Source organism: Heterodontus francisci, chromosome 23, assembly GCF_036365525.1.
Source record: "Heterodontus francisci isolate sHetFra1 chromosome 23, sHetFra1.hap1, whole genome shotgun sequence".
NCBI classification, from domain to species: Eukaryota; Metazoa; Chordata; class Chondrichthyes; order Heterodontiformes; family Heterodontidae; genus Heterodontus; species Heterodontus francisci.
The window spans coordinates 19,508,936-19,523,494 of record NC_090393.1 but is presented as its reverse complement, the minus strand read 5'-3'; the positions used below and the strand labels follow the sequence as shown (position 1 = coordinate 19,523,494).

The 14,559-nt window shown below is 43.5% G+C and overlaps 1 protein-coding gene across 1 annotated transcript in view; it reads left to right on the top strand.

The window, feature by feature from the left end:
- LOC137382906 (probable E3 ubiquitin-protein ligase HECTD4) overlaps positions 1-14,559 on the top strand; it is a 361,123-nt gene that overhangs the window by 265,641 nt on the left and 80,923 nt on the right. Inside the window, exons 42-46 of the mRNA XM_068055483.1 lie at positions 5,162-5,326; positions 6,404-6,573; positions 11,002-11,117; positions 11,967-12,070; positions 13,607-13,768. Of these exons, the coding sequence (XP_067911584.1) occupies positions 5,162-5,326; positions 6,404-6,573; positions 11,002-11,117; positions 11,967-12,070; positions 13,607-13,768 (717 nt within the window). The remainder of the gene's footprint in view (positions 1-5,161; positions 5,327-6,403; positions 6,574-11,001; positions 11,118-11,966; positions 12,071-13,606; positions 13,769-14,559) is intronic.

The following is a 14,559-nucleotide window of genomic DNA, read 5'->3' as shown; positions in this document are numbered from 1 at the left end:
CATTGTATATTCTCTTGCCTTGTTAGTCCTCCCAAAGTGCATCACCTTGCACGTCTCAGGATTAAATTCCATTTGCCACTGCTCCACCCATCTTACTAGCCCATCTGTATCGTCTTGTAATCTAAGGCTTTCCTCCTCACTATTTACGACACCACCAATTTTGGTGTCATCGGCGAACTTACTGATCATACCTCCTATATTCAGGTCTAAAGCATTAATCTACACTAATATACAGCAAGGGTCCCAGCACCGATCCCTGCAGTACACCACTGGTCACAGGCTTCCAATCGCAAAAACATCCCTCAGCCACCACCCTCTGCCTCCTGCCACTGTCAATTTTGGATCCAATTTACCAAATTGCTGTGGATCCCATGGACTCTTACTATCTTAACCAATCTCCCATGCAGGACCTTATCAAAAGCCTTACTGAAGTCCATGTAGACTACATCAACTGCTTTACCCTCATCTACACATCTAGTCACCTCAAAAAATTCACTCAAGTTTGTTAGACATGATCTCCCCCTGACAAAGCTATGCTGAGTATCCTTGATTAATCCCTGCTTCTCCAAGTAGAGAAACTATTTTTCCAATAGTTTCCCTGCCACTGATGTTAGACACACCGGCCTGTAATTACCTGGTTTATCCCTGCTCCCCTTCTTGAATAATGGTACCACATTTGCTGTCCTCCAGTCCTCTGACACCTCTCTAGTGGCCAGAGAGAATTTGAAAATTTGTGTCGGAGCCCCTGCTATCTTCTCCCTTGCCTCGCCGAACAGCCTGGGATACATCTCATGTGGGCTTGGGGAATTTTAAGCCTGCTAATACCTCCTCCTTTTCAATGCTTACTTGTTCGAGTATATCACATTCCCTCTCCCTGATCTCTACATCTACATCGTCCTTCTCCATGGTGAACACAGATGAAAAGTACTCATTTAAAACCTCACCTATGTCCTCCGGCACTACACACACATTGCTACTTTGGTCCCTAATAGGCCCTACTCTTTCCCTGGTTATCCTCTTGCCCTTAATATACTTATAAAACGCCTTGGGATTTTTGTTTATCTTGCCCGGCTGTGTTTTTTCATGCCCCCTCTTCGCTCTCCTAATTACATTTTTAAGTACCCTCCTACATTGTCTATACTCCTCTGGGGCCTCTGCTGTTTTCAGCCCCCTGAATCTGCCATAATCCCTTTTTTTTCCTGATCCAATCCTCTACATCCCTTGACATCCAGGGTTCCCTGGACCTGTTGGTCCTACCCTTCAACTTTACGGGAACATGTTGGCCCTGAACACACACTGTTTCCTTTTTGAATGACTCCCACTGTACAAGTAGCCGCTCCCAGTCCACTTTGGCCAGATCCTATTTTATCATATTGAAACCGGCCTTCCCCAATTCAGTACCTTTATTTCCAGTCCTTCTTTGTCCTTTTCCATAACTACCTTAAATCTTAGAGTTATGGTCACTATCCCCGAGATGCTCCCCACTGCCACTTCTACCACTTGTCCGGATTCATTCCCTAGGATTAGCTCCAGTACCACCCCTTCTTTTGTAAGACTTTCTATGTGCTGGCTCAAAAAGCTCTCCTGGATGTACTTTAAGAATTCTGCCCCCTTTAAGCCTTTTGCACTAAGACTATCCCAATTAATATTGGGGAAGTTACTACAGTAATTGGTACTCCTTGATCAATAGTGCAATGCCACCTCGTCTTTTACACCACCAACCCCCCCCCCCCCCCACCCCATCACGCCTGAAGATTCTATATCCTGGAATATTGAGCTGTCAGTCCGGCCCTTCCCTCAACCATGTCTCTGTGATGGCAATAATTCCATATTCCCATGTGTTAATCAATGCCCTCAATTCTTCTGCCTTACTTGTAAGACTCCTTGCGTTAAGATAGATGCAGTCCATCAACAGGAAGGACTGACGAAGGTACATACAACTTAGGAACAGAATTAGGTCACTTGAGCCTGCTCCTGCCGTTCAATAAGATCATGGCTGATCTGACTGTAACATTGACTCCACATTCCCTCCTACCCCCAATAACCTTTCACCCCCAATAACCTTTCACCCCCTTGCTTATCAAGAACTATGTACCTTAGCCTTAAAAATATTCAAAGACTCTGCTTCTATTGCATTTTCAGAAGGAGAGTTCCAAAGTCTCACGACCCTCAGAGAAAAAAAATTCTCATCTCTGTCTTAAATGGACGACCCCTTATTTTTAAATTTTAATTTTTAAATAATGACACCTAATTCTTGACTCTCCCACAAGGGGAAACATCCTTTCCACAACCACCCTGTCGAGACCCCTCAAGTTGTGAAATTGATTCGATTTTTGTCAGGTAATTTCTGAGTTGGCACCACAAAAAATTATAACAAAAGCTGACCGATTGTTGTAAGAACCCAACTGGTTCACTCATATCCTTCAGGGAAGGAACCTGCCACCCTAGTCATAGTCATAACAGCACAGAAGTAGGCCATTCAGCCCATCAGGTCTGTCTGCAGAGCAATCCAATCCGTCCCATTCCCCGGCCCTGTCCCCATAGCCCTGTAAGTTTATTTCCCTCAAGTGCTCATCCAGTTTCCTTTTGAAATCATTCATCATCTCCACTTCCACCACCCTGGTAGGCAACAAGGTCCAGGTCATTACCACTTGCACATAAAAAAGTTCTTACACGCATCCCCCCACGTATGTCTTGCCCCAAACCTTAAATCTGTGTCCCCTCGTTTGTGCCATCAGCTAATGGGAACAGCCTTTCTTTGTCTACCCTATACAAACCTGTCAGAATAATGTACACCTCTATCAAATCTCCCCTCAATCTCCTTTGCTCCAAAGAGAACAAACCCAGCTTCTGCAACCTAAACTTGTACTAAAATCCCTCATTCTGGTAATTCTCCTCAGTACCCTCTTAGGGACTCTCATCCTTCCTATAGTGTGGTGACCAGAACTGGACACAGTACTCTAGTTGTGACCTAACCAGAGCTTTATACAGGTTCAGCATAACTGCACTGCTTTTGTACTTAACACCTCTATTTATGAAGCCCAAGATCCCATATGCTTTACTAACTACTCCCTTAATATGACCTACCTTCAAAGATCCATGCATACCAACCCCCAGGTCCCTCTGTCCCTTTCCACTCTTTAGAACTGTGCCATTTATTCTATATTGCATCTCCCTATCCCTTTTGCAAAAATGCATCACCACCTACTTCTCTATCAAATTCCATCTGCCACTTGTCTGCTCTTTCTGCTAGCCTATCGCTGTCCTGATGCAAGTTGATTGGTACCATCCTCACTGTCTGCCACACCTCCAAGTTCTGTATCATTGGCAAATTTTGAAATGTTACTCTATATTCCAATATATATATGCATATATATATATGTATGTATATATCAAAAAAAGCAGTGGTCCCAGCACTGAACCTTGGGGAACACTGCTGTCTACCATCCTCCAGTCTGAAAAACAACCATTTACCACAAGTTGCTGTTTTCTGTCCTTAAGTCATTTTTTTTTTTAATCCAAGCTGAAATTGACCCTCCTATGAGCCTCAATTTTGGTAACCAGCCTTTTATGTGGTACTTTGTCAGCCATTGTTTTCCCTTCATCGACCTTCTCTGCTCGGTCTTGGCCTACATATGACTTAGCCCCACGCTATGTGGTTAATTCTTCACTCACCAAATTTCTAACAAGATACTTAGTTATAACAAAAATCACTAAGGCAACTAGAGTTGAACGATAACATGGGTTTAGCAATAATGTGACCTTGTGAGCAGAACCTACGTCCTGAGAACAAATGTATATTAAAGAGTCAGATGGGTGTCCCGTGGGTGCACTTACTCATTTGAGTTAGGGGCAGTAATGGGAACTCGATTGTGACTGACCAAACTCAAACAAGAACCTTAAAATCAGTATGGGCTGGTTTTGAATCCAGGTCCCATGCAACGTAGATATAACCACATTGCAGGATTTACTTACTTCCGTTGAGACAGCAGTTCCTGCAGGCATGCATTTGTATAGGTGGCGGCTGTTCTTCATATGAGAGTCTGGATAATGATTATTGATGGGTATTCAGCTAAACAGGCCATTGCATTCAAACCTGATGATCTTCACTTGTGAGCAATTCCAGAAGTTGCTTCAATGGTATTTGAGAGCAACTGATGTCGGTAAGTGTGAAGTGATGCATTTTATCAGAAATAATTATACTCTGGGAGTAGGCTTTGTGGATGAGCAGAGGTATTTGGGGGTACCGGTTTGCAGGGCATTAAAGGCAGCACCTTAGGTTGATTTTTTTTTTAAAGTCAATGGAATTCAAGGCTTTATTACAAGAGTTATGGATTATAAAGGCCAAGAGGTAATTATGAGACGATATAAAATCTTAATCTCATTGCACTGCAGTATTGTGCTCCATGCTGTAGGACAAAATTTTAGGCCTGAGAGAGAGTACAACACAGATTCAGAAGAATGCTGCTTGGTGTGAGGGAATACAAGTACAAAGAAAGACTTGAAAAATTGGGTCATCTTTTGTTAGAATAACAGATTACAGGGCGATATGATGGAAGTGTTTAAAATTATGAAAGGCTGGGATTGTGTGGATGGAAGCACATCTTTTTCTAATAGTTGAAGCATTGATGTGTCAAGAATGAAGAGACATAGATACAAGATTAAATGGAAGTAATTTAGAGCAGAGGTCAGGAGAAACTTTTACACAATTGTGAGGCTGTGGAATTCGCTTCCAGGGTTAGTATTTGAGACAGAAACTAGGTCAACTTTCTGTGAGATTAGATAGGTGAATGAAGGGTGTTAAAGGATATGGGACTAAAACAGGTGAATTGTATTGGGGTATCGATCAGCCATGATCTAATTGAATGGCAGAACAGGTTCAAGGGGCTGAATGACCACCTCCTGTTCCAATGAAGGAAAAGTATTTGAAGGGATATATTGGAACAGGGTTGCTAAGTTTGATTAGGACTTGTTTTGGAGGGGCGTGGGGGTGTCAGCACTGGCTTCAAATGGTTATGTTGAGTGGCCTGTTTCTGTTCTGTAACTTGTGTGTATTTTTACTACGGTAAAATAAAGCTGATGGGAATGCAATTTTTTTTGTTTGCCTGAATCGCTAAAAATGTACTTTAATTTTTGAACATGAGTTAATGTTCTCTCTCAGGTTTCAGGGAAGGGGATATCTGGGAGCATTGGAGTAGTGACCTCCATTAACGAGCAAGAAGGTATTGCCACAGTCCGACTCCCCTTATCAGATTTTCGAAAGGCTTCCAAAGCATCAGACACGGTGACTGTTCCAATATCGAGACTGTGTACGCCACGATGTGAGGTTAGTTGCTTACAGAAATCAGACATGGATTGGGGCTACTGATACAATGGAATGGCAAGCATTTAACTCGTGGAAATATTGATCTAGAAATCTGTTCATTGTTGTACAGTTGCATAGTTTCTGCCAATGTCCAGTAACTATGCATTCTATGTACTTTTGTGGTGCTAGCCATCTGCTCGATATAAACCACTATGCACTGGTCTGCCAGACTTGGTATGATATCATGTATTTGTCAGGATCCTGCATTGGAAGTTCTTTCTCTTTTGCTAGAAGCATCTACCACTGGTTTGTACTGAGTGTTGGCATCTTTCAGCTATGTTGCTAGGGACAAATTCTTTAATTTCCTCCATCTCATTTACTTGGATGTGCACTCACTAAGTTAATTCCATATAATGTTAATGGAAGATGAGGTGCTACAGCTGTTCCAATTCTCTTTTTTTCTTTCCTCTTTCTTCTCCACCTGCCCCCCCCCCCAAAAATAATGTGATTAATTTAAACTTTTACTTAATTCTGAATGATATAGAAATTGAAAGTACCTATAATGCCTTTCCTGATTTGTACTGCAAAATTATTGAACAGTTGCTGTGTCTCTATGCAGCTCTTAATAGTTCTAGTCCTCAGTCAGCCCAAGACACTCACGCTAAACAGTACATTGGGCGCAAAGCACACATCTTGCTTTGAATCTATGAGCCTTTGTTACCTCTAGAATTGAACTTCCAGGTGTCTTCTGATCTATTTGGAGACAGATTGGCGCAATGGGTTAATATGCTGACCACACAGAGTAGTAAGACTGTGGTTTCAACTGAGGATTCTCCATGTGGTGCATTCCTAGTTTTAGCAACAAACTGAGACAGCAGCAGGTGCATATTGGTTGATTTCAAAGCTCCATTGGATTCCTACTCTTGTTAGTTGCTGGTCATTGTGTGCTGTCAAGGAGGAGGAGAAATGACGTGGGGAAGAAAATGGGGCAGTGGTGCCCCAAAAAAGTTGATGGAGTTAGCTGTTTAAAAACAAACTATAATAATGCACGTTGCGATCCCTTAACATTTGTATTCTGATCTTTTATATACTTTTTAGGCCTTGCCTCTGCATAAGCTGTCCATCACAGAGAAAGTAGTCCAGGCAGTTCAGTCCATGTTGCTGCCACAGGAAGGGAGTCTCTCTATTCTGACCTCACTCCCTGCAATTGGTGACGGTTCCACCCCTGTGATGGCAGTAGTACGACTCGTAGCTGAAATAAGAACTAGGTAATGCAACCTGGATTAGATAATATCGTTTGTTGTTGCATTTACCCTGTTCTCTGCACATTTTAAGTAAGTTTTTTCTTGAAGCAATTTGCTGTGCCATATTCTAAAAAGCTTTCCCTCTCAAATATGGGTTTCTGACGGAGGCAACATTTACAAGGAAGGATGATGCTTGAACGTCTCAGCAATTGGATTATGCTGGTTGGCTGGAACATAACTTTGTGACCTGTGAAATGTGTTTTGAATATATGTGGTAACAGTTTGGTGAATTTGATAATATGGCCCAAGAGTTGGTTTTGGGCCATTGTATGTGTGTAATTGAGACTTCTATACTATATGTTTAGACTTCAGAATTGACCTGAGGTGGCAACTACCAAATCAGATTTCCAGTAACCCTGGTTGAGCAAGTGATCAACTCTCTCTTAAAAGATTTTGTCTGAGCCAGAAGTATCCTTAAGAGGATTTTGTTGCTTCTGTGGCAAGAGTGCCACCAATATTTTGTGCCAAAACCTCAGTAGCCTTTGAACTCCAGCTAAGATGATTATTGGTCCTTTTGAAGGACAGTGGGTACCTTGTAAAGGCCAGCTACCCGACCTGAACCCAACGGGACCCGATGACATGTGTTGGGTTCAGGTAGGGTCACACTTCCAGGTCCAGCATTTGGGGTTGGGTCAGGCCGGGGCGGGGACACTGCATCGCCACCTCGTGTAAGTGGTTCCAATGTTAATTTACTTTTTGGACTTGAAAGGTGGTTTTGTTACAGTTATGTGTCTGCGTGGGTTTCCTCCCACATGCCAAAGACTTGCAGGTTGATGGGTAAATTGGCCATTCGCAATTGCCCCTAGTGTAGGTAGGTGGTAGGGAAATATAGGGACAGGTGGGGATGTGGTAGGAATATGGGATTAGTGTAGCATTAGTATAAATGGGTGGTTGATGGTCGGCACAGACTCGGTGGGCCGAAGGGCCTGTTTCAGTGCTGTATCTCTAAACTAAACTAAACTTGTGCAGATAAGGAACAAAGGAAGGTGGGTTAACTGATGGTCGGGTTGGGCACTGGAAAAAATGGAAGGACTCGGGTCAGGCTCGGGGTCAGATGTGGTTCTGTCAGTCTCTGGTAGGGACTCATTTGCAAACCCTAAACCGGCCTTTAGTATCTTGCACCAAAACAAGAAATGCTGGATTCACTCAGCAGGTCTGGCAGCATCTGTGGAAAGAGAAGCAGAGTTAACGTTTCGGGTCAGTGACCCTTCTTCGGAACTGACAAATATTAGAAAAGTCACAGATTATAAACAAGTGAGGTGGGGGTTGGGCAAGAGATAACAAAGGAGAAGGTGCAGATTGGACCAGGCCACATAGCTGACCAAAAGGTCACGGAGCAAAGGCAAACAATATGTTAATGGTGTGTTGAAAGACAAAGCATTAGTACAGATTAGGTGTGAATATACTGAATAATGAACATCAGCAAGTGCAAACCTGAAGAAAAACAACCTGAAAAAAACAGTGGGTAAGCAAACTGAACAAACTAAGATGAAATGAAATAAATGCAAAAAAAGATTGTAAAAAGGAATGCAAAAAAAAAAGGAAGAAAAAATAACTAAAAATGACTAAAAATGAAAGTAAAGTGGGGGGCTGTCATGCTCTGAAATTATTGAACTCAATGTTCAGTCCGGCAGGCTGTAGTGTGCCTAATCGGTAGATGAGATGCTGTTCCTCGAGCTTGCGTTGATGTTCACTGGAACACTGCAGCAATCCCAGGACAGAGATGTGAGCATGAGAGCAGGTGGGAGTGTTGAAATGGCAAGCAACCGGAAGCTCAGGGTCCTGCTTGTGGACTGAGCGGAGATGTTCCGCAAAGCGGTCACCCAGTCTGCGCTTGGTCTCCCCAATGTAGAGGAGACCACACTGTGAGCAGCGAATACAGTATACTACATTGAAAGAAGTACAAGTAAATCGCTGCTTCACCTGTGTTTGGGGCCTGGGATAGTGAGGAGAGAGGAGGTAAATGGGCAGGTATTACACCTCCTGCGATTGCAAGGGAAGGTGCCCTGGGACGGGGACGAGGTGGTGGGGGTAATGGAGGAGTGGACCAGGGTGTCGCGGAGGGAACGATCCCTTCGGAATGCTGACGGGAAGGGAGGGGAAGATGCGACTGGTAGTGGCATCACGCTGGAGGTGGCGAAAATGGCGGAGGATGATCCTTTGGATATGGAGGCTGGTGGGATGAAAAGTGAGGACAAGGGGAACCCTGTCACGGTTCTGGGAGGGAGGGGAAGGGGTGAGGGTAGAGGTGCGGGGAATGGGTCGGACACGGTTGAGGGCCCTGTCAACCACAGTGGGGGGAAATCCTCGGTTGAGGAAAAAGGAGGTCATATCAGAAGCACCGTCATGGAAGGTAGCATCATCAGAGCAGATGCGTCGGAGACGGAGAAACTGGGAGAATGGAATGGAGTCCTTACAGGAGGTAGGGTGTGAAGAAGTGTAGTCAAGGTAGCTGTGGGAGTCAGTGGGCTTATAATGGATATTGGTAGACAACCTATCCCCAGAGATGGAGACAGAGAAGTCGAGGAAGGGAAGGGAAGTGTCAGAGATGGACCATGTAAAGGTGAGAGAAGGGTGGAAATTGGAAGCAAAGTTGATAAAGTTTTCTAGTTCGGGGCGGGAGCAGGAAACGGCACCGATACAGTCATCAATGTACCGGAAAAAGAGTTGGGGGAGGGGGCCTGAGTAGGACTGGAACAAAGAATGCTCGACATATCCCACAAAAAGACAGGCATAACTAGGACCCATGCGGGTACCCATAGCGACACCTTTTACTTGAAGGAAATGCATGGAGTTGAAGGAGAAGTTGTTCAATGTGAGAACAAGTTCAGCCAGGCGGAGGAGGGTGTTGGTGGATGGGGACTGGTTGGGCCTCTGTTCCAGGAAGAAGCGGAGAGCCCTCAAACCATCCTGGTGGGGGATGGAGGTGTAGAGCGATTGGACGTCCATAGTGAAGAGGAGGCGGTTGGGACCAGGAAACTGGAAATTGTCAAAATGACGTAGGGCGTCAGAAGAGTCACGGATGTAGGTGGGAAGAGACTGGACCAGCGGAGAAAAGATAGAGTCTAGATAGGAAGAAATAAGTTCAGTTGGGCAGGAGCAGGCTGACACAATGGGTCTGCCGGGACAGTCCCGTTTGTGGATTTTGGGAAGGAGGTAGAAGCGGGCTGTCCGGGGTTGCGGGACTATGAGGTTGGAAGTTGTAGAGGGAAGATCTCCAGAGGAGATGAGGTCAGTGACAGTCCTTTGGACGGTGGCTTGATGTTCGGTGGTGGGGTCATGGTCCAGAGGGAGGTAGGAAGAGGTGTCTGTGAGTTGGCGTTGAGCTTCTGCAAGGTAGAGGTCGGTACGCCATACAACAACAGCACCACCCTTGTCTGCAGGTTTGATGACCATGTCGGGGTTAGACCTGAGAGAACGGAGTGCCTCAAGTTCAGAGGGGGACAGGTTAGAGTGAGTGAGGGGAGCAGAGAAATTGAGACGACCAATGTCTCGCCGACAGTTTTCAATGAAGAGATCAAGAGCGGGTAAGAGGCCAGGGTGAGGGGTCCAGGTAGAGGGAGAATGCTGGAGGCGGGTGAATGGGTCTGCTGGTCGGGGGGAGGACTCCTGGTCGAAGAAGTGAGCCCGGAGGCGGAGGCGACGGAAGAAGAGCTCAACGTCATGCCGAGCGCGAAATTCATTGAGGTGGGGGCGTAAGGGGATAAAACTGAGACCTTTGCTTTTATTTTAGTATCTTGCATGTTAATTCCAGTTCATGCCAGTGAGAAGGTTTGTGTAGTTTCATTGACCATTGACAAGAAATGGGGCCTGTTTTGACTGAAGTAAAGACAGCCAAGTTATTGAGGAAAAGCCAAAAGGTCCCTAGATCCCTGTCTCACTATACCTCAACTATCTGAAGGGGCTAACTGGGCCTCCCATGTTACTTCCATCAGAGACTCAAGCACATTGGATTAATACTTTTTCGTTCACCCAGTATGTTTATAAGCTGTCTATGGTGGTACATTATCCAATTAACTTGCTTTTGGCAGTTCTGATTGCAGTACTGCCTCAGGATACATGATTTTTAGCATGGAAGTATTATGTTTTAGTGACACAGGACACACAGAGCACTGGTTTATAATCAGCTGTGAAAATTACAGTAAGATGTTATGAACATTGAGAAAATAGGCAATTTGGAAATCTGGGACAAAAGCTAAGTGTTACCCTTTGATCATAATTGGTTAATGTAACTTTGTCTTAAAGTTACAAAATATTGTGATTTGTGTAAATGAAGTTCAACTAGTCTAAAAATGTACAATTCATCCATTACAGTCAGTGGCAAGTGGTGCCATACCTTCATTTCCTAATTACTTTGTTGAAGTAGCTGATATAACTCTGTTACTTTTACAGAGCATGCTTAGTAATGGCCCAGTTACTGGAAGATAGTTTGTTCTGTGAGGAGTTCATTCAGCAGTGTCCAGCAGCAGTAGAGGTCCTGAACCTGGTGGCACAGGAGTGCAGCCCTGGTATGTATTGCTGTTCCAAACTGCCTTTTAAATGTAGTGGATTCGCAGGCTTTATATCTTCAGGAATACATATTTCTTCCCAATATTCTTAAGATACCATGGGCATGGAGCATAAAGCAACTCATAAAGTTAATTCTTACTAACACCATATGCACAAAGTTACCTGAAATTGAATAAACTCCTGATTGAAATCTGAGCAATGTAGATCATGAGTGTGTTGGAGGCAGATTCAATCATGACTTTCAATAGGGAATTGGATAATTATCTGAAGAGAAAAGATTTGCAGTGTTACAGGACAGGGTGGGAGAGTGAGACTCGCTGAGTTGCTCTCACAGAGAGCCGACGTGAGAACAAAGGGCCGAATGCCTCCTCCTGTACTGTAACCATTCTATGATTCTAAAGAGATTATAGATCTCTAACTATGAACTACTTGACCTTTGTTCTTTTGACTTATGACAACTGAACATTCTGGCCAATATTCTTGTAATTGCTCCTATATATTCATGTTTCTCTTTGTACTGTTATAATTTGAAATCATCTTTGCTCCTGTTCAAGCTTGTTTTGGTTTACAGCCTCCCAAGTGTCGTCATAATGGAGTTGTTGCTTTCCATGTTTCAACATTTGATTGTTTACTACTTTCACCATTTGGGGATTAGGGTCGCATTTCTGCACCAAAGTTTAAGATAGATAAGTTGGATATAAGCTGAGGGCAGAGTGCAATAAGGAGATCTTGCGATGTCTCCTGTGAGCCTGATTACAACTGGCTATATGGTACTGTGCATTCTGCACACGTTTGTGTCTTAAATACTTTTCCATTCCTTTTTAAAAAGAAAATTCTCTTGTTTTCAGGTGAACGGCTGGTGGTGGTAGAGGCTCAGTGCGAGAGATTGCGGATGTTATACCGGGACTGTGCTCGTCCCCCTCCTCCCCCACTGCAGTCTGACAGGAGACAGGTAATTGTTCTGCAAGGAACATGTAGTAAAGCCATATTATTACTCACTCTGATGGTCCATTTCACTGAGATGCACCTGTCACTAGAGTATTCTTTTCACCACCTTCTCATTTTCTTTGTTAGCTTCTACATCTGGTGAGATTACTCTTGCTGTAGATGGTTAGCCAGCTGAAAACATACCAGTGGGAGTTGACCTCAGGCAATTCCTTCACCTATTGGAATCCTTTGCCCCATAACAATCATTTTAATGAGGTTGGAGAATGGAACCCCATTACTCGAAGGAATTACTCGTTGATGCTATCGCAGATTGGGGTCATGAAGTTTGGGAAGTAAAAACTCATTTAAAGTTATGAATCAGAGAGCAAATCAGTGTAAATTTGTTTAAGCTAACAAAAACACTTCCCGATCTATCTGTAGAGGTTACTCTTCAGTAATACTGCTGACTACATTCCAGTTTCAGTTATATTGAGCGTAAATAGTTCAGTGTCTGGACAGCAACCTTTAATGTCAGTGAATGCATTACCTTATGCTAAGATAGCACTGTGACTCCAGGAGTAGCCATGTTTTAATCCTGCTGTCCAAGAGCATCTCTATAATTTTATTGCAGCTTCCTATTTAACGCCCTAGCATTCATCTTTCCCTTATTTGTATATAGGTTGGCGCACATGCCAAGTCCCATTTAGTTTCATACTACATTTCAGTACATTTTTATAATTAGAAAAATTTCTCTCTTGCTCACATCTCCCCATTACATCTTTGTACCCCAACAAAGAAGGCCACGGAGCTATACCATTTGACCATGCTGCCTTATTGACAATAGCAAGGAAGTGCACAAGGGTGGCCATGGGTTATTTGCTCAGTGATACTTTTTTTCCTCCTTTCAGGTGGATCCTAGTGCTTTGAGAGGCAGCTGAATCAATGTTATTCAGTAAGGAAAATATAAGGAAATAATTTGGAGGTGAACTTTTTGCCAATTTTCTCCCCTCATCTTCTGAAGATGCTGATTCTTATTGGGGAACTGGACATTGTCCAGGGCCTCACCCAAGTGCCTTTCTTCATGCATAAGCTCTACCAGTGAGTGTAAAGAAACTGTTCAACTGCATGAGCCCAATTCTGTTCTTATTGGACGTTGAGACGCATACTTTCCAACAAGGGTCACTGAATGATGGTCAGGAGAAAAAATTTGCCAATTTTTTCTTTTACTTTACCTCTCCCTCCCAAGCCAAGGAACCAGAAAACCAACTGATGCTTTTACTAAGATTAGCTAGCTCACTATATATTTAGAATTGAACCTAAGATCTTCCAACCTCTGTTGCTGTGCACAATACCAGATGATGCTTTCTCTCGCAAGGCCATCGGGGGAGCTTAGCCTAATCTTAAATATACTTCATGACTTCATACAACTTGTTCACTTTGCTTGCGAGGGCATCATTAAGTGTTGTAGGGCTAAAGGAATATCATTTTTGTTTTTTAAAAGGTTGTTTTGAAGCAGATTTGAAATTGAAAGTGTCGCTTTCCCCTTTCTTCATTCTTCCAGCCAAAAGAAATTACCTGGTGCCCCTCTCGAGTCTTCCCTCCGGTGCGAGCATGCATGTTTTCTTCCCATCTGACTGCTGTGACATTCCTAGCTGATCCAAGTGCAGGAGGGGGCTTGCCTCGTGGGACATTCATTTATGCCACATCACCGATACCTGTGCAGGTAGGGGTTTGGCATCAAGAAAGACACAAGAATAACATAAATTATGTTGCAGTAACTACAATCACCTCTTGCTCTGAATAAGCAAGCTAGCAAAAAGTCTTGTCTAATGAGGGAGACAAAATGAATGAGTTGGCTGAAAGCTATTGCAACAGCTGGGGCAAGTGATTTTGAAGAGAAGAAAATTGAATGAAAAATACCAAATGCTGTACATTTATTGCAAACCAATCAGTATCTAAAAGAGAGATACATATTGGGTGGGGCTTTCGTCAGTACTCCATCTCTGTTCCGATGATGAGTCCCACCTGAATGTTAACCTTTTTTTAAATGTTAACTGGCTTGTTTTGAGCTACTAGCATTTTCTGTTACTTTAGGCATCCCAAGACTTGAACCTGTGCTGTTCTGGTAACATTGCAAGTTGATCCCACTTGGAAATTTGCTCCAAGTTTCTCTGAAAACTGGTACCGTTCCCCATATTTTGAAAACCTTGTAGTAAATCACAGACTGCTGGAAGCCAGGCTGAAGCTAACTGCTCCTGCCGTCTGTGCACTGAATGAATCAGGCACTTGTCTGTCATCTTCGTATTATTCCGCCAAAGGCTAGTGCAATGACACAGGAAAAGATGACTTAAAAGTACCTTTATTGTAAGACCGTTCAAAGCATCTATTCTTGTGGAATCTGGGACCTAAAGGGAAAGTACAGTTGTTGCCTTAAATTAAAATCATGCATTTGTCCTTCAGACATCCCGACTCTTGTTAGTAGATACATGGGTAATGAAACTGTATAAACTGTCC